General features: G+C 39.4%; 1 protein-coding gene across 2 annotated transcripts in view; it reads left to right on the top strand.

Moving 5' to 3' along the window:
* Positions 1 to 17,638, top strand: part of FEM1C (fem-1 homolog C) — a 113,800-nt gene extending 96,162 nt beyond the window's left edge. For both annotated transcript variants that reach the window (XM_075601320.1, XM_075601309.1), the window contains one exon: positions 14,962 to 17,638. In XM_075601320.1, coding sequence (XP_075457435.1) covers positions 14,962 to 16,271 — 1,310 coding nt within the window. In that variant the 3' untranslated portion in view covers positions 16,272 to 17,638. The remainder of the gene's footprint in view (positions 1 to 14,961) is intronic.
* Positions 17,639 to 19,233: the final 1,595 nt, after the last annotated feature.

Genomic DNA, 19,233 nt, shown 5'->3' on the forward strand with positions numbered 1-19,233 from the left:
TGGGAGGAACGTCCTCAGTGGAGCACACTTTTGTGACTATCTGTTTTACATATAGTATTGTTTCCATTAGTATCTTTTTTTATAAAGATTTTATATTGATCAAACACAGTTTCCTGAACATGAGAGAGAACTGACATAATGAAGCTCTGACAAGTTTATAATTATTTTTTCTTTATGGCGCATAAAGCCAGTGATCTGCCCAGGGTCACAGAAAAGTCATTGGATCCGGTGCTCCTGACTCCGGCGTCTTAAACACAGGGCTAGAAAAGGGTGATAACTAAAACTATAAGGACTTGCAATACTGTTTACATTTAACAATTTCATTTGTGAGAAAAGACCCACAGCTGGATAAGTATATGGGTATACATTGTTTCATTTGTGTACAAAAATTACATTGGCCCTACATGTTTTATGCACAAGATATTTGTGTGTACATAGTTTGTGTTTTAGGCTGTGCATGTATCCAATATGTATGTATATCTGTTTATTGTGCCATCCAGGTACATAGCGCTTCACAGCCGTAATAAACATGACATAATCATATAACACATAGTGAGAATACTTGGTTCAGACCTAAAAAATAGGAAAAGGAGTCCCTGCCCCAAAGAGCTTACAATCTAAGTGGGGAGAACTTACAGAGACAGTTGGGTGTTCTGGTAATTGCATTTGCAAGGGGCCGAGGTCGGTGCATATGAGGTGTAAGGTGAACAGTTTTGAAAAATGGTAAGTATTTCTTCAGCAGTTGGCTCCGAGTTTCACTTAATTAAAGAAGGAAGATCATAACAATGTGGATCTATGCTTTGAATATTGCTCTGACAACCAGCTACAACAAACACAATACATTACATAAGAAAATCCATGGATGTGATTAATTCATATTTCATACTTCCAAACCAGTTACATAAAAGCAGAGATGTGCTAAACCAGAATGGGACGTGTATTTAAACAGACAGTGTTAAGTCACTGCCTTTTTACAAGGCTGCACTTAGTGATTTTAACAAATCAGAATATTACATATGCCTTTGTTTATTATTTCCGCACACACCAGCCGTCATTGTGTTGCTCATTTAAGATAATTTCTGCGAAAGCATTAGTTATACTGGTCTGGGTTAACTGACTTTTCAAAATTATATTTATAATGTGGCTTCAGTTGCTGGTTTATATTGTGTTTTTAGTGTTTAATTGAAAAGGCAAAAACGTCCATTATTTTGTATATTACTCATTCCAGATAATTAGTGACTTGTCATCGTCAAATTTATGTAACACCCTTTTGTTTTTTTGTAGCTGGAAAATGATATACTTTCTGTAGTTATCTGGTAAACTGATATAAATACTAAATTCTCTCTTTTTGGTTGTGTGTGTGATTCTTCTAACTCTGCTAGAGAGAGAGAAAAATCTTTGTCTAAAAACAGACTGTCACATGAAGGCAGCAGGCAACATGTGATATGTGCTTTCTATATGTGTAACTTGGTCTACATAACACCACTGCTTTTGTAAGTACAAGGTAAATGAACTCTGAACAAATTAAGAGGTAACCTATTTCCTGCACGTCCCAAGATACAAGATTCAAGGCCTTTAGTGTAACATTAAAAGAAATTTCTGTTTTCCTATATGTATATTTCACTTTGAGCTTCAGCCAACATCTAAACTCCCTTTGAGGATGTATGTATGAAAAGGTTCTGCTAAAAACACTTATTATTAATAAACATTTTATCCCTTTTAAAGTGTGATATCTGAAATGATCTCTGAGATTAAGGTGCATGTACTGTTCTGTATACAGGAACTTGTGTGCTTTGAACAGTTCTGTGCTGCAATACTATGGTGTTACCAACCCCCCTCTACGCTCAGTGGCTGTTATTTTTACCCCCTTGCAAAGGTTAAAGGTTTTTTTCTTTCCCCCCCCCCCCCATATTTTCTCAACTTTACCATTTTTTCCAACCAAACGTTTTGATTTTGAAACCTTTCAGTGTTTTGGTATATTGTGAGAAATATAAAATTATGCTTTTATGTCTGCTATTGTAATTTGTAGTAAAAAAAAAAAAATGCTTTTATAAATCAACCCTTTATTGCAGCATTCTTGTTACAAATGAAAATGTGTATTATACATAGCCTGACATTTGATTGTTAAGCCGTTAAGATTTAGTATTGGTTTTAAAGGAGCAATCCATGTCAGTGGAGATTATTTTTTTTTAAAGTTGAGAATTGAAGCAGGACGTACCCGGAGCTGAACCTCATTCATTTTAGCTCTGGGGGACCCCCTGCTTCCAGAAATACTTACCTCCGAAATAGGTGCCGGTAACTGCTCCGACTGAGCAAGCAGGGCTTTAAAGTTTAAAGCTCCCTCATCACATGGGCCAATAGGAACCCGCACAGATGATGTCACGGCTTCCTATTGGTCCACAGGGAGCAACATTTTTGAACAGTGGACATATTGTGAACCCTGGTAGCAGAGTGGCTACTGGCACCTACTTTTGGAGTTAAATATCTCTGGAAACGGGATTCCCGGAGCTGAAATGAAAGGGGTTCAGCTCAGGAGACCTCTGCTTTAAATGTTATAGATTATATATCTATATTAACAATTCACAAAAAATCCACCGTCGTGGATTGTCGCTTTAAATTTAAGGAAGCTGTTAAACACATCCACTGTAGTTTAAATTCTTCCGTTTGGCCCAAGTAGTATTTTGCAATGCTGTTTATATGCATTTTTGCAGGCTGTAATATATAGTGGAATCGGTTCTAATAATTACATGCATTTTGCTGTTCGTGTGAGTAAAAGGGAAAATGATATAAAGCCTGTGCAGCCAATGTGCTTCTGCACGCCTCTGAAACAATGCCAGCCACTCACTCACTGCCAATCTCTTACTACCTGAACACAGCTAGTTGTAAAGCCGACACTCCTATTATTTGCTAATAAATGGTAGAGCCAGTCATCTGGTATATGTAAGTGTTTGAATGTCATTCTCAATCTTCTTTTCTTTACAAATTTTAAGAGCTACACTGCTAGTTTTCTCATTTTAGACGAGAGCTCATGTAATGCAACATTCGAAATGCTCAATATTTATGGCTGCATTGGTTTTTCTTAAACCCGCTTCATACTGTACATTCCTTACTTCATCCATTGGATACACATGAATACTTGTTCATGGTATTTAAAGGAGCAGTTCCATATGGCAGGTATAACATGTTTTTAAACAAACATTTTGTCATTGGCTCTCTTACAAGATACAAACCACCCTTTTAAAGTGAAACTTAAGTTTTTCCTGTGTAACCTCCTCTTCCCCCCCGCCCCCTCCCAACTGTTTTAATTTTGCCGTGTGTGCTATGAAATTAATTCTCATCAGTTACAGTACTTTATGCAATATGCTTTAATGTTTGAATATTCATGGCACCAGTGTTGGTTCACGCTGTCAAAAGTGACGGGTAGTAGTATCCTGGTTGACTATAACTGTGTCATCACAATGCAGATCAAGTAAAGATCATAAAAAACCCTCCAAAGTATGGCTGAAAACACTGCAATTTACATGTTTTTGAGGTGCCAATTGTGTCCATTTAACCAATTAAATGTCACTGGTGCTAAGAATTGTTAAATAATTGTAAATGACAAAAATCAGAAAAAGTTGCTACTAGATCAGTGCTTTAACTTTAGTGCATCCTATATGCTAAAGAAGCTGTCCTTCACCCCCCCCCCCCTCCCTAACATTTTTGCTCTTTCGGTTAGCATGCCTGATCGTTATCGGCAGTGTCATTGGAATGTGCGGTTTCTTTAAATGCATACGCGTCCCTCCTTGTTTCAGTGATGTCACAATGACTGACGGGGCATTCCATGCCTCTTTTTTCTTCTATCACAGAGAGCGCTCCATGTCACCGGAACCACCAGCATTGGAATTCTGATCAAGATGATGATATACTGTTAGATTTTTGTTGGATGAGATGTAAGAAAGTAGTGCACACATGGATTTTCAGCTCGGTAACATACTGGAGTGACATGACCATGAAAGCACAAACCGATTAAATACCTACAGTATTCTCCTATGTTTACCGTAGCCATTTTTAAATGTAGAGAAAAGTCCAGTTTTCCACAGCACAATAGCAAAATCCCAGAATTTGGACACTGGGAAGGTGCTAATACCTAACAAAGGGGAACATGCTGCTGCAATTGAATGTTGCGTTGACCTGCTCCAAATTGTAATCTTTAGAAATTCAAATCTATTTATTTTTAGTTTTTTAGAATCTGTTATATATATATATATATATATATATATATATATATATTACACGAAGTATGTAGAAATAGTTGTTGACCTGGGCCACTTAAGCTCATTCTGTTTTATCTTTGGAAAATCGCTTTACTTTGTGTTTTCCACTTAGATGGAAAAGGGTGAAAATATATATTTTTTGTGGTGGCTGACATTTGCATTCACGCCCCCCCGACATGCGCACCCACACTATGCCTCCTCCAATGCACACAAGCAACTCCTCTCCTCCCTCTCTTCCAGATGTTAAACTGCACTGGAGACAGGGGTGGGCATAGTCACAGCACCCCACCCCTTCCCCCGCTAGACTAGACTGACCCGTCATTCACTGCCATGACATGCAACAGCTCAATCTATCCTGCTTAAAGCACTGCAACTCAGATGCCAGCATTGAAATTGTAGGCGACCAGGTGCCCAGGATTTTTCCACCCCTGCATTATATGCAACATAGGTGCAATATGCATATAAATGTACATTTTTGCTATATAAGGCTGTTACCTGGCAAGCAGTTATTCCTTGCATAGTAACACCACCTTCAGAAATAACTTTAGGAGAGGGCATCAACACAGCCACGCAGGTTATTTATTTCTATGTTGCTCGATCCCCAGTCACGCACCATCGGACTCCAGTTAGGGCTATTTCAAGGCCTTGGAGTAAATAAGAATTTGACACGTTTGTGGGTATGGCCTCTGTACTTTCTTTCACACTCCCCCCCCCCCCCCCCCCACACACAAATAATTTATTGCATTTTTCATGCATAACCAATACAGAAATGTCCAACGAAACAAACAAATCTTATATGCCATTCATTTCTTTTCTTCCTTTTCCTGCATCATGCCTTGGGTGAAATCTGATCCCTCTCGGACTTGCAACAGTATTGGTATATGTGAATAATAAATGAATGAATGTGCTGCCAAGTGTTGAAGGTGCTTGGCTTGAGGCCCAGTACTAGGTATTTAGGCAAGTTCCCCTAACCCCCACATTAAATAATTAACATTGTAAAAGGTAATGGTGCTAGTAAATTTATATTCTGTTGTGTACCGTATGTATGTGGTTGGCACTTGCTAATGTTGTATTTTATTATTATTATTATTTAAAGGACAAGAAACTATATTTATAGGATCAATTTGCTTGTGTTGGTTAACTTGGAAATGTCAGACAAAGCTGTAAGTGTACAGGATTTTTCTGCATCAGAACCCTGCACAATGTATATTATCTGGAGTGGGGGTAATCTACTCTACTTCTCTCAACCTTAAACAGCTTGGTGCATACATGGTGCACTTACTCAAACCATATGAACAGATCTGGCTATACTGGGTCATATCATTACCTGTCTTGGGAAAGTGAAGAGCCTAGTTGACTTTGTAAGTTTTGAACCTGTCAACTTTTGGGTTTTCTTACATGATGGAGCCTGACTCTAGAACAGCAGTTAGTGCTGATCGCTAATATAGCTTCTATACCTGGTAAAATGACCAAAACACAAAGAAACTAAACCGAAATCACAGTCTGATCAAATCCGCATCAGAAAAATTGGATCTGATTCCTCGTATCATGCTGACGTCACCCTTCCTCTGTAAAGGTTTTTTTATAGAATTGATTTCCAGGGTTGCTGGCATGGCCATAAACATACTGCACACTTGACACCCGTACGAGTCACAGCGAATTCCTACATTTCTGTCTCGCTCTTCATAGGGAGGGAGAAGTGTACATGATCGAATAATCACAAGCGCTACAGATATTGTTTTTACTTGGTAACCTTTACTAAAGCTCTTCCTACATTCCTATCAATGTTTATACGCAACAGATACTTTGATTGTGATATAATAATCATAAATCTATTTTAGGAATTCCATTTAAAAATATATATTTATTTTTTAAATCTCATATCCAATTTTATGATTATTTTGTAAATGTGGCAACCAATCCTGGAAGGTATAGATAGTCCCTTAGCTAACGTTGTGGTTTTTTTTAACCCCAAATCTGACACGTACAAGTATTTTTATAGCACCGTTTCCTCCATTTCCTCTTGCCTGTTTTTGCTTTAATAAATGCAGCAGTTTCATTAAACATAAACATTTTTATGGCAATTATATTATCTTATCGATCCGTTCTCCTGTGATCAATCAGCGAAGATCCTACATCCCAGGTCGCCTCCTTTCAAAAGAGAAACTTATCCAGTACATATTTTCTAATACTACATAACTGATTAAAAACACACAGGATTTTGAATGAAATACTGCATTAATTTATTTTTTGGAGACTTGGATGGGGTTTGTTCTTCTCTGTTCTTCCATTTTGTGTGATGACTCAATGTTATTGGGTCTCTGACAAGGATAGGGTGGGATAAAGGTAAAGAAAACACTTTGCCATTTAGAAGCCCCTAAGAAATGCAACTTCCTAACTACTGGATGTGGTTTGCTCATGCGAGCGTGCATGGGGTCCTGAGAGAACTTTGTTTCAGATACCACAGTGAAAAGACAAACTCTTAATTCTAAACAAACTACTGCTTCTTTAAAAATATGTTTTGCATAAGGGGTTATAGGGTTTTTTTCCACGTGTTTTTTGCCCACCAACAATGTATATGTTCTTTTGCTCTCTGTGCAAAAAAAGAACGTGGTGTTTTTTCTTAATTTTTTTTTTCTTCTATCCTAATTTATTTTTTTGGAACAGGAAAGCTTTTTTTTAATGAACACTAGGTTACATTTGGAGACCCACTGTCGATTTTTATTTGGCTTTCCAATAAAAACCTATGTTTTTGTGTTTAAGATTGAAACGATGTGTCAATGTTATATATATATATATATATATATATATATATATATATATATATATATATATATATAAAAAAAACAAAAACCTGTGATTCATACAGATATATAGGAGAGTAAACGGATATATTAAAGATTCAATGACGGGCTGCTTTGCTTATTGAAGTTTTACAAATGTTTCAGCAATAAAAAAAAGCTAGCCAACCTGTGCTGGAAACACGTTTTCACCAAAACACATCGGAGCACTATCGCTACAGAAGAACAAAATAAAGGCTTTACATTGAATCCTCTTCATCCCTAAAACTATATGTGCTACTTATCCAACCTGGCACAATCTAAGCACACTTTATTAGTATTATTTTGCATTAATAACTGTGTTTAATACAGGTTGTTGGGCCCTTAAATATGCGTGGCTACGTTCTTAAAAAAAAAAAATGTGTCTCTGTCCCTTTTTAAATGTAGTAATTTTTGGAACATCCCAGGCACCTAAGTTCCCACCTGGCTGACTGACCTGGCAACAGTGCTCCCCAGTGACGGCAAAGCTGGATCTGGCGCACTGAGACAGTCAGTAGCAGGGATGGACAGGTCAAGGTCAGGTAGCCGCTGCACCACTATGTGGGAGGAGAACGGGAGGCAGAGGCTGCAGGATAGCCGGGAATGTAGATAGTTGGAGGGGGCAGACCTAGTCGACCCTCCTGTACATTGTTTCCACTTCCTGGGAAATTTGCCGATTTTCTGTAAATTTGATCCGTTTCAATCACCGGGAAATCCGGAAGTAAAGATCAACGGGTGGAGACGAGAGCCGAAATCACTCCCTCACCAACACTTGATGCTGAGAGCCGGGCTCCACTCACAGGGAGGGAGGGACTAGGAGAGCACCCGCTCCACTCCTCCTGTGATGTGTAGAGGGGCGGTGTCTCTGTGCTGAGCAGCTGCCTGCCTCACTGCTGCATTGAGAGTGCATCCGGTTTAACACAAGATAGAGATCACTCATTGCCACTGCTCTCTACTTATCACTCCCTGTCACCATCGGTGCATTCACCACGTTTCTCTCACTGCCCCCCACCACTTGTCCCTCTGCCTCCCCACTGTGCTCCTCCCTGTCTCTCACTAACCTCCCTCCCCCTTTCTCCATCCCTCGATTCCCCATCCCACCTGTGTTGTTTAATCTAACAGCGGCGTTTAAATGTTCCACGAGCCAGTAGGAAGCCGTAGTGTCATGCGTGAGGTTTCCTATTGGCCCGCGGGATCTGGACATTTAAATTCCGCAGAGATACCTGCAGCCCCTACAGAGGTAAGGGTCTCGGGAAAGCAGGGGGTCCACAGAGCTGGAATTAAAGGGGTTCAGCTGCGGAGACCCCCTGCTTCAGTCCTGTAATAAAAAATATATATTTGTAACAGTTAAACCGTATTGCTGCTTCAAAGAATGTGTAGCATGTGAGTGCACCTTCTCTAAGATTGTATACATTTTTATTGATTCATAAAGATGCCTTTTATACCATCTGCACTATTGCATTCCTTGTCCCAAAGTTTTGCTGACTACCAGACCATTTCCATAGGTGTTACCACAGAATTAGATTGGCCTTTTATTAAGAAGGAAAATGTGAGTAATACTAACGACTGACTTACAGAATTCCCTCTCTATTGAAGAATGTATTGCACTATTTAGTGTTTTTATCTCCTTTTTGGTTTGATACTGCACTCCGTCCATTGCAGAAAGCTTGTATTGATGCAATGCCAGGTCGCCTCCTGCGGCATGACGCGCTTTGTGTGACTCTAGTTTGGTCTGACGGCGTATAATTAGTAATCCACCACCAACTCAAAATGCCCCAGAGTCCTGGCTGCACCCCAGCATTTAGTTATTATACATCACCATGATGATATGGGGCTAGCACTTATATGTTACTCGCTTTAAGTTAGCTGGCCCACGGGGGAGGAGACAGACTTGCACACTGACTGCTCACGCACTCACACAAACTCACACAATGACAGCAGCAGGTTTATTACCTGCAGAACAACCGATAGAATGCAGGTTATCGCACAGATGCGTCTCTTGTCCTCCTATAAGTTAAAACTGCTGTTAACTCTACTTCTCATCGTCTTTTAAGTACGGGTTTGAACCAGGAGATTTGATCTCTTGACCATGAAACCCCAGGAAATGTAGGGTTTGGATCAGGAAATCTAAAAAGTCAAAGTGGTACTGCTCCTGTACTCTGCCAGACCCTTCTCTCAATGCACACACTGGCAGGGTGAGGGGTGAGTGTCTGTCTCACAGTTACACACTGACACAGAACAGCCAACGGGTGGTTAGGTGCATGGGGATAGCCGGAAAGCAAACCAGGCCCTCCACACTGGCTCATAAATATTCTGACTGGCTTATATATATATATATATATATAGATATATATATATATATAGATATACTGTGTATATATATATATATATATATATATATATATATTCTCTCTGTGTGTGTGTGTGTGTGTATATATATATATACACACACACACACACACACACACACACACACACACACACACACACACACACACACACACCCCCCCCCCCCCCCCTTTATGGTGAAAGCACTCCTGTAGCCAGAAGTAATCAACAAGGGCCTAGCTGGACCATTCTATCTTACCTCTCCTGATCAAAATAGTACAAAAAGATGTCCGGCACTACACGTTTTTAGAAAAATATTAAAATGCATTTATCACGGATACAAAAAATATAAACAGAGCTCAGATTCTATGATGCACTAAATAAACTTATTTTTCTTATTTTCTTATTTCTCTTCGTTTTTGTGTGTGTATATCTACATCTACATCCATTTTACATAACAGTAGTAGAAATATTGAGCTGCACGCCTGAAAATTTAATGCTTGCACCTTCTTTGGCCGTCCATCAGAACCAAAATTACAGGACCAAATTGTTGGTAGGTAAGAATGTACAAACATTGAATCTGTGTGCAGTTCATTATTTATTACCTTTGTCCAATGAGGAGCACAGGGGTTTAGGAGTATGCACAAACTCGTGATTTCTTTGTGAGGCCACGAGTATAGTTACGGCGTGCAACGAGCGTGTTACGGCGTGCGACGAGCGTGTGACGTCATGCGCGTGTGGCACATGCCCTAGGCGGGAGGTGTTGCGGAGGCGTGGCTGTGACGTCACGTGAGCGGTTTGCTCTCATTGGCTGAACCGCTCACGTGGCGAGGCCGTCACGAGTAAAAAACTATTTGAAATGTAATCGCGACCTTACTGTTAGAGGCAAATGCCTTCCCACCATGTCCCCTTTTGCCTGTATGGTTCTCTGACTGACCAAGGTTTGCACTATTGTGACTGTTGCAGTGCCAGATATGCCAAGAGTGGAGGAAAGATTACTTTACAATATTTATTTTATATGTGAAGTCAGTGGGGATATAATGATTGTACAGCGAAGATTGCATTTTCTTACTATAAAACTTACCAGAAGGGGAAAATCGGCTTTTTGAGAACAGATGGCAGCATTAACATTGCATTTAAAGCTGCAGTTCAGTCAATATCCTGCATGTGTGTTTTTTTTTTTAATAAATCAGTTCTGTAGTAAGAAAAAATACTTTTAGCATTTTCTGTTTTTAAAAAAACAACTTTGAAAGACCAATTTTATTGTATTCTATTTTAACAGCCATTTGCTAAGGCACTGCCCTTTCATGTCCTGTCACAAGCCCTGGCACACCCCTTTGTCAGCCCTGCCCTCCCTCTAGCACTTGTCAGTGCAGGATTGCTCATGAATATTCATGAGCTTCCACTGCTAGTCAAGCAGATTATAAACAAATGCCAGCTTTTAATATGTCACCAAATTTCGACCTATCAATACATGGAAAACGAATTGACCTGCAGCTATACTGTTCTTTAGCTAATTAGAGATTGCCCACATGAAACTATTGAAGTAAAAAAATAAATGCAAAAAAATTCCCTGATGCCTCAATTTCAATCTCAACCTGAAATATTTGTTACTGCTGATTTCCCTTCTTTCTTTTCCCAGCTATAAAGGCACAACTAGTTTGGTTCTTCACTTAATATGGAAGTTTCTTTGTTTGCTCTAAGGTAGGAGGGAAATCGGTATTACTATTTTCCACTTGAATGATGCTTCAAAGCAACGTAATAAACCCAGATCAACTAAGTGGTACTGTCAGTGATGTGGGTATACACAGCTCTATGGCCATCTAAAGTAACCAGTACTGTAGTGGTTTGTCTAATAGTGATCTGTCAAAATATGTGATGGACAGTAGGGAGTCAGTAGCTAAAATTAGACAGAATAAGAGGTGTGTGTGTGTGTGTGTGTGTGTGTGTGTGTGTGTGTTTTCTTATTCAGGGCTGGAGCCTTGTATATAAAAAAAATGTGCTTAATTAAGAATTTTCAAATATAAGTAAAAAAATGATTGTTTGTTTGTGTAATTATTTGAAGGGCTTAGAAGTATTATTTTGTTTTCAGTGAGTGACCAGAGAAGCAGGAATTTCTTGCTCCTGGAAGGGTTTTCTATGCCTTGTCGGCTTATTTTTTGTCGTTCTTTAAATTTGTATTATTTAATTACTACCATTTATTATGTAGAGTTTGTATTCCTTTTTTTAGGTTTAATTTTTGTAGCCTTAGCCAGTGGTGGGAAATATCCCAGGCGCCTAAAATATAGTCCCTGGCGCTGTGTTGAGCGCTGCAATGACTGTCCTGTCTGCCAGTCGCCGCTGACAGGTGGGGAGGGGGAGCTGGGACAGCCTCTTCCCTCACCTCCCAACCTTCCCTCCCTCACCTCCTACCTCCCTTATCTCCTACATCCCCTCACCTCATTGCTGACTCTTAAAAACAATCTGGCTGGCTCCCAAGTAATTTAGTATTTTTGTTCACCCCTGCCTAGGTATTTGCTTTCCTGCCCTTTTTTGTTGCATCATCAAAGAACAGTATTTAATCTTTTTATAGCAGTCTGCATATCTCTGGTGTGTCTGCTTCTTTGATTACTTTTAAGTTCTGTTTTGATGCCGGCGGCAAATACTCACTTTCCGTTTTGTTTGTTTTTCAAAACCGTTCTCCAAAAAGTCTAAGGATTGGAAGTCGATTTATTTTAGGGAAGAGTTTGTCTGCAGTACAGAAAGGGTTTAGATCTCTGCAAAATATATGGTAACATCTGTATGTAAATAGACCGTGTACTTTCTATATTTTAAGGTCTGTCTGTTCTGGCTCAGGTACAAGCACATTCCTGATCTGGGTGTGTCTAAGAATTCATGATTGCTATAGAAACATGGAAATGTTCGTACAGACTGCATAATTGGTAGTGTGTAAAAAAGGAGAGCTGGTCAAGGTTCAAGTTATATCGGTTTTTTTTGTCTGTCTGAAGTGTAATCAGGGTAATGCTCCTAGTGTGAGTTTCAAAGTACAGTACAAATCCTCTTTCTAAAACCAGTTTTTTTTATATATATATATATATATATATATATATATATATATATATATATATATATATATATATATATATATATATATATATATATATATATATACTGTTTTCCTGTTTATAAAATAGAATGTCGCACAAATACCATAAAAAAAAAATCTCCATCTGCATTTTGCTAGAGGAATCACAGGAAGATGGTGACAGTTGTTTTCCACTTCAGAAGCCAGTGCCCCCTCGTCTTGCCCCACTTAGCGACTGGAGTGTATGTTGCTATGAGATGGAATACCTTGACCAGTTTCCATTGCTGAACTCCGTCAGCTTTCCAACATAGATTTGAAAAGACACTAAGAACAAGCACAAAAATGTGAGCGTATACATTACATAGAGCTTTTATTAGAGCAGTGTTTCTGAACTGAGGTGCCCCAGACGAACCTGAAAGGTTCCTGCTGTTAATAGTGAGTGTAGTGTATTGACTTAAGAATATGTTCATTTCCATGTAAATACAATAATGGTAAATGTAGGACTGACATACCAGTTCATTAATATTTTATCTACTTGCAGGTAGGGGTACATCAACAATTTGATCGAATGATAAATAGGGGTTTGTTGTTGGAAGCAACAGCAAAAAATTGCATTAGAGGCCTAGCTCAGGCAAGAATGCAGCAGCTGTTACACATTTGCAGTGATCTCGGTTTAAAAATCCGATTTTTAGAATGGTAAAAAAATTTAATTACTCAAACAACACCAATATTTAGCCAAAGCAGAACAATAAAGTATGTTCTGAAAAGGCATTTCAAAGGCAGTTTTGTGCCCCAAACTTTTCTTTTGAAGTAGTTCTACAACCACATTGGTTTATAGTTTATTACATCAGTGATGTCAGGCCATATTTTGTAATGCTCTAACAAAGAATGTTTGTATTTAAAACGCGTATATGTGGGATTAGACATTTCCTAACTTGTTTTCACATCTTTTTGCATTAGATAATCCACTAAAGGGATTAGTTTCCTAATTTTGTAGGGAACAAAAGACAGGGGAGCCCAATGCTATATCCAATTTGACAAAACATATATGGTAACGAGTATAAAGTTAAATACTTCAATAATACTATTTTCTTGGTCATTTAGTTAAACCCTTTGGCTAAAGCGTTATAAGCCGGCATACCACGTCAATATTAGCTACACAGTGAACCATTCCTTTTACCTCTGTATGAGGGGAAACAATGTAGGTCCTGCCCATAGAGCAAAATAAGAGAACCTCCCAAGTTAAAAAGGTGGGGGTTGAGCTTGCTGGGAATGTGTGTGTTAATTTTGCAGGGAACATTTTACTTATTAGCACAGATAATTATTTTGTGCATGGATAGCAATAGGCAGAATAAGACACCGTAATTGTGTATATTTTCTGTTTGGATGCATTTTTCAGTTAATCATCTAAGGAGATACTGGGGTTGAGACTTTGTTCCTTAGTTTTCCCATGAGAAGCTGTAGATCACAGTTGGACATTTTCACAGTTATATAATGAACGCCTGAGCACACCATAGAGGAGGAGTGTTTATTAGAGGATCTGTATGTTCAGTAAGCGCCTCTCCTTTGTGTTCTGACAGCACAATCATGACTCATGCGGTCTTTCCTTGCAACAAGCCTACATTTAAGTATTTATTACCTGTGATCATTTAATTGGGATTCTCCCACTTGGCTCTGCTTCACTTGGCTATTTTCAGCTATAGTATAAAGAGAGAGACCTTAAACAGTGAATTCATGAGAAAATGTCCAGAATAAAATCTAAATTTAATTTCGCCCCGAAGCACAGAGCAAATCGATCTACGTGACCTTAAAATATACACCACCTCATACCACTGTAGACACATCTACATACATCAGCCAATGTATGCTGTTGTACTCGAGGAAAAGCACCCATTTTACATAATGTATTTTCTCTTGTAAGATCTCCAGTAATGATTATGCAGAGTCCTTCCCCATATTAGAGGTTACTATATTTTGCTCTCTCTGTGTATTAGAGGGATTTAGAGGAGGAGCACAGTAGCAGTGTTTGCCTGCCCCAAAAATGTTTTCCGAGTCTCCATTCTTCAGGTAGAATAAAGTGGCGCGGTTACACTCTGACTTTATCTGCATTGAATCATCTTTTCAGAGGGGTTTATGCTTTTCACCTGTCAAGGGATGCAATTTGTCATGCTGACATGATTATTCATATTAACATTTAACATTGTAGGGAAAACACTTCCTTTTTGTGCCAGGTCTAGCGTAGGAGCAGGGCAAGGACTTTCAGCTTGATGCTAAACGTAATTAACACATTTTAACGGCTTTACTGCTGTAATCCTCTGCAACAGCAAGGTATTAAAAGCCCATACAGCAATGAAGAGGATTTCAAATGTATTTGCAGCAAAGTTAATGAAATAATAATGATACTTAATTATTCTACTTGTTTTAAATCTAGAAACTGTTTGTTACTATGTTGTGGCCAGACTCGATGTAACACGGCTAACTTTTCTCTTTTCAGGGAATACCGCCTTGCACGACTGTGCTGAATCTGGAAGCTTGGACATCATGAAAATGCTCCTTAAATACACTGCAAGAATGGAGAAGGACGGCTATGGCATGACACCCCTCCTTTCAGCCAGTGTGACTGGCCACACAAATATCGTGGATTTCCTCACTCGGCATCCACAGACCAGCAAAACTGAGCGCATTAATTCCCTGGAACTACTTGGAGCTACATTTGTAGACAAAAAGCGGGACCTCCTGGGTGCCTTAAAGTACTGGAAGAGAGCGATGGACATGAGGTATAGCGATAGGACTAATGTCATCAGCAAACCTGTGCCTCAGACATTAATCATGGCGTATGATTATGCCAAGGAGGTAAATACAGCTGACGAACTGGACAACCTCATCGCTGACCCAGACGAGATGAGAATGCAAGCGCTTTTAATTAGGGAACGTATTCTGGGCCCTTCTCATCCAGATACATCCTACTACATCAGGTACAGAGGTGCGGTCTATGCAGACTCTGGAAACTTCAAACGATGCATCAATCTATGGAAGTATGCATTGGACATGCAACAGAACAACTTGGATCCTTTGAGCCCAATGACAGCCAGCAGTTTGTTGTCTTTTGCTGAGCTTTTTTCCTTCATGCTTCAGGACCGGGCGAAAGGCCTACTGGGCACTACAGTTACATTTGATGACCTTATGGGAATACTGTGCAAAAGTGTACTGGAAATAGACCGAGCTGTCAAACAAACATTGTTGCCTCCTGACCAAATCCAGCTGAACAAGGCCCTCTCTATTATTTTGCACTTGATCTGTTTGCTGGAAAAAGTTCCCTGCAGCCTGGAGCAAGAGCACTTCAAGAAGCAAAATATCTATAGGTTCCTAAAGCTGCATCCCAAAGGAAAGAACAACTTTAGCCCTCTTCACCTGGCCGTGGACAAAAACACCACATGTGTTGGTCGCTACCCAGTCTGCAAATTCCCCTCGCTTCAGGTGACTGCCATCTTGGTGGAGTGTGGCGCCGATGTGAACATCCGAGACGCTGAGCAGAACAGCCCCCTGCACATCGCTGCTTTCAACAACCACCCAGACATCATGAACCTACTTGTGAAATCTGGGGCGCACTTTGACTCTACGAATTCGCACAACCAAACTGCCTGCGATTTGCTGGATGAGAAGGAAATGGCAAAGAACTTGATCCAGCCCATTAACCACACAACACTGCAGTGTCTTGCTGCACGTGTAATAGTGAAACATAATCTACATTACAGAAAAGAAATCCCTGAGAAACTGGAGAGCTTTGTATTGCTTCATAGATGATGCTTTGCTGGGACTTCTAGTACTATTGAAGGACGTGCTATTGACTGTTTGGTTTCTTACTCGAGCACTGTTGATGTGACTTGCCAGCTAAGCTTCAGCAGGTTGTCATGATCCGATTGGCTCCAATATCTGCATCATCAAAGTTCTTGGAATTGGTTACCCCATATGTAATAGAATCTGCCATATATAAAATTTTTGTTTTCTAATTCATCTCAAATTGTTCTTGCCATACCCAGACTCTTAAAATCATCTGCCAAATTCTGTCTCCTGTTGGTTTGGTTTCTGCCTGCTGCTTTTGGGGGAGGAGGGGACTAAGCATTTTTTTTTGTTTTTTTTTTTCCTGGTGGCTTTTTGGTCATGCTAGATTGTGGAATATTTTTAAAAGTTTCAGCTAATTTTTCTCTATATGTAATCTTCTCAAACCCTTTTACTCAGTAGGTGAATAGATATCTCTATTTATATGGACCATTGCTAAGTTGTAAAAGCTTTATGAACATGTTAATGTTTGCAATTACCATAAGTGCTTTATCTCCTCTATGCACTGGCTTAAACATGACTGTTGTGTGTTTGCATACTTCTATGCAGCATTTTGCCAACCCAACTCAAAGTACTGTTCCTGGTCTATTTTAGTTGAACGTTTGCTCTCTCCGTAAGCACTAGACAGCATGGCAATATTTGGTGCAGTTTGTCAGCTGTAGCAGACGAAACAGCTTTCTTGGTATTTTATTTCCCTTGATTCTGACGTCACAGGCTATATATTTGGAGAAGAAATTACTGGTTCTCTTGTACTCCCTTAAATATAATGGTGAAAGGCTTGGACAATTTGCTTGTGCAGACTGCCTCATAGCGTTTATTTTCTTTCACACAATACCTTATCTTTAAATGAATTTGCAACAAATGCAGAAAGCATACATGATGCACCAGCGAAAGCCTGTTTGTGGCATGCGGCATCACAAGTCCAAAATACCGCGTATTTAGTGTGACTATAACGTTTGGTAGGAAATGGCCAGTTCTTCTCATATTTTGTATTCACGTCTTTTCTGTTTTAAGTAACCAGTTCAGGTAATTTGCATGCCTGGGTTTGCGTCTTAATTCAGAGGTAGACCTTCTCATAGAAACACCAACCTAGGTCCTTGACACATTGAGCCTCTACTTCCAGATGACTATTTTCTTAATCTACATAATAACATGCTTGTTTTTCTTGGCAGGAAGGGCTCTTTAGACATGGTCAGGTAAACATGAGTGTAGAGTGCACATGAGTAAGATTCAGGTGATTAGTATAATACGGCACTTTACTGTTGGTTCGGAATAACATTTATAATGAATTGGCCCTGCAAATGTCTTACAATAAAAAGTTATCATTAAAATTTTTTTTTTTTTAAATATATCTTGCTTTTTAGTTGTGGGTAGAATTCAGCAGGCTAGTATTAAAGCGTGTGCATGATTCTAAGTGTGTTGTCTTGACCAATGGTTAATCCTCTTGTAAATCACACGAGTGATGGCCCCTTATTAATACAGTGTAAAGTGAGGTGATCCATAGGTAAGTGCGAGTTAGCTCTTTCGTCTGAACTAAATGGAAGTGAATGCATTCTTCACCGTGCGTTACTCAACCAGCTTTGCAACCTATTGTACAGGGGCCGGTATTTCTTTTGATTTTCTAAAATGTTCTTAACCAGGTAACAGATTACTAAACGGAAAATAACGAGCCATTCCCAGAAATTCAAGACTTATTAACGTTTCAAAAAAATATTTTTTTTTTAATAATAATGGGGTGAGTAAAAACTTAAACCAGCAAATCACCCCCCAAAAATGAAGTAATAACCTAACCTCATCAGCGCAACGGAAGCTAACTTTCTTTCTTTTATCTGAATTTTTTTTAACGTTACCCTTGGCATTTCGTGTTACCATGGCAATTTATGTTGTCTTAATGATTTGTGAAAGGTAGTGTGGCCACTTTAACATCACCGGGAGGCTCATCTTCAGCAACTGATAATTCCAGATCGCATGCACAGAATTTTAAAGGGGGGGCAGGAGCTGAACAAAATCAATACATCTCCCCCTCTATACTCCTCTCTGAGGCTGTCAAGCAAGTCTCATTCATTTCCAAATGATGATGGATTAGCCTGCCTGCAGCCCTGAAGAGGAAGAACAGGGAGGGAATTGCTGAAGGGGTGGGGTCAGCATTGCTATGGGAGTGGGGCCAAAATTTCCTGACCACCTGAATGTAAACGTTGGCATGTATGATGGTGCATGAATTTTCCAGGCATCATTGATATTTCATTTATCCCACACCATTAAGCCAGATGTTGCATGCATGGACCGTTCATTTCCCCCACCCCCCATCCCCCATTTTGATCGGTCAGTGTGAAGTGAACTTGGTTCTGACTCTTCAATGTGAATTTGGAAGAATTCATGTTCTATTCATGTGAAAGGGACGAAAACCCTACACTATACAAGGTTCAGTATACATGTACAATACAAATGCATCTGCTGCTATTACACTTCTCAAAGTCTGCTCAAGTGCCTCCATCAGGAGACCAGGTTTGAACTGCTGATCATTTTTGGACACAGCCAAGCCCCTTTTTTCTGGGGGTTTTCCTAAAGAATTGGTGTGCTGCATTTGGCAGCTTGGGTGGCGAAGCTGGGGTTAAAGAAATACATGTCACCCCTCGTATAAATAAAATAGCATGTACTAGCATATAACATCCTATGTTCTTGGGAGTTGCACCTGGTAAGTAGTTTTTCTAAAACCTATCAATTTCTGACAATTATCCTTGCTTGTAATTTAAATGGCATAATGCCATAAGATTGTTTTACTCTTCCAGATCTATGGAATCAGGGAAATGTAGTACATCGATTTTCTATTCCTGCATTGCATTTTATGTTAACTACCATGTGTGTAGCTTTTCTTATTTCTAACTTTTTTTTTTTATGGCGCCAGCAGGATAAAACCTAGAAATTG

The sequence above is a fragment of the Ascaphus truei genome, chromosome 1 (assembly GCF_040206685.1).
Source record: "Ascaphus truei isolate aAscTru1 chromosome 1, aAscTru1.hap1, whole genome shotgun sequence".
NCBI lineage: Eukaryota > Metazoa > Chordata > Amphibia > Anura > Ascaphidae > Ascaphus > Ascaphus truei.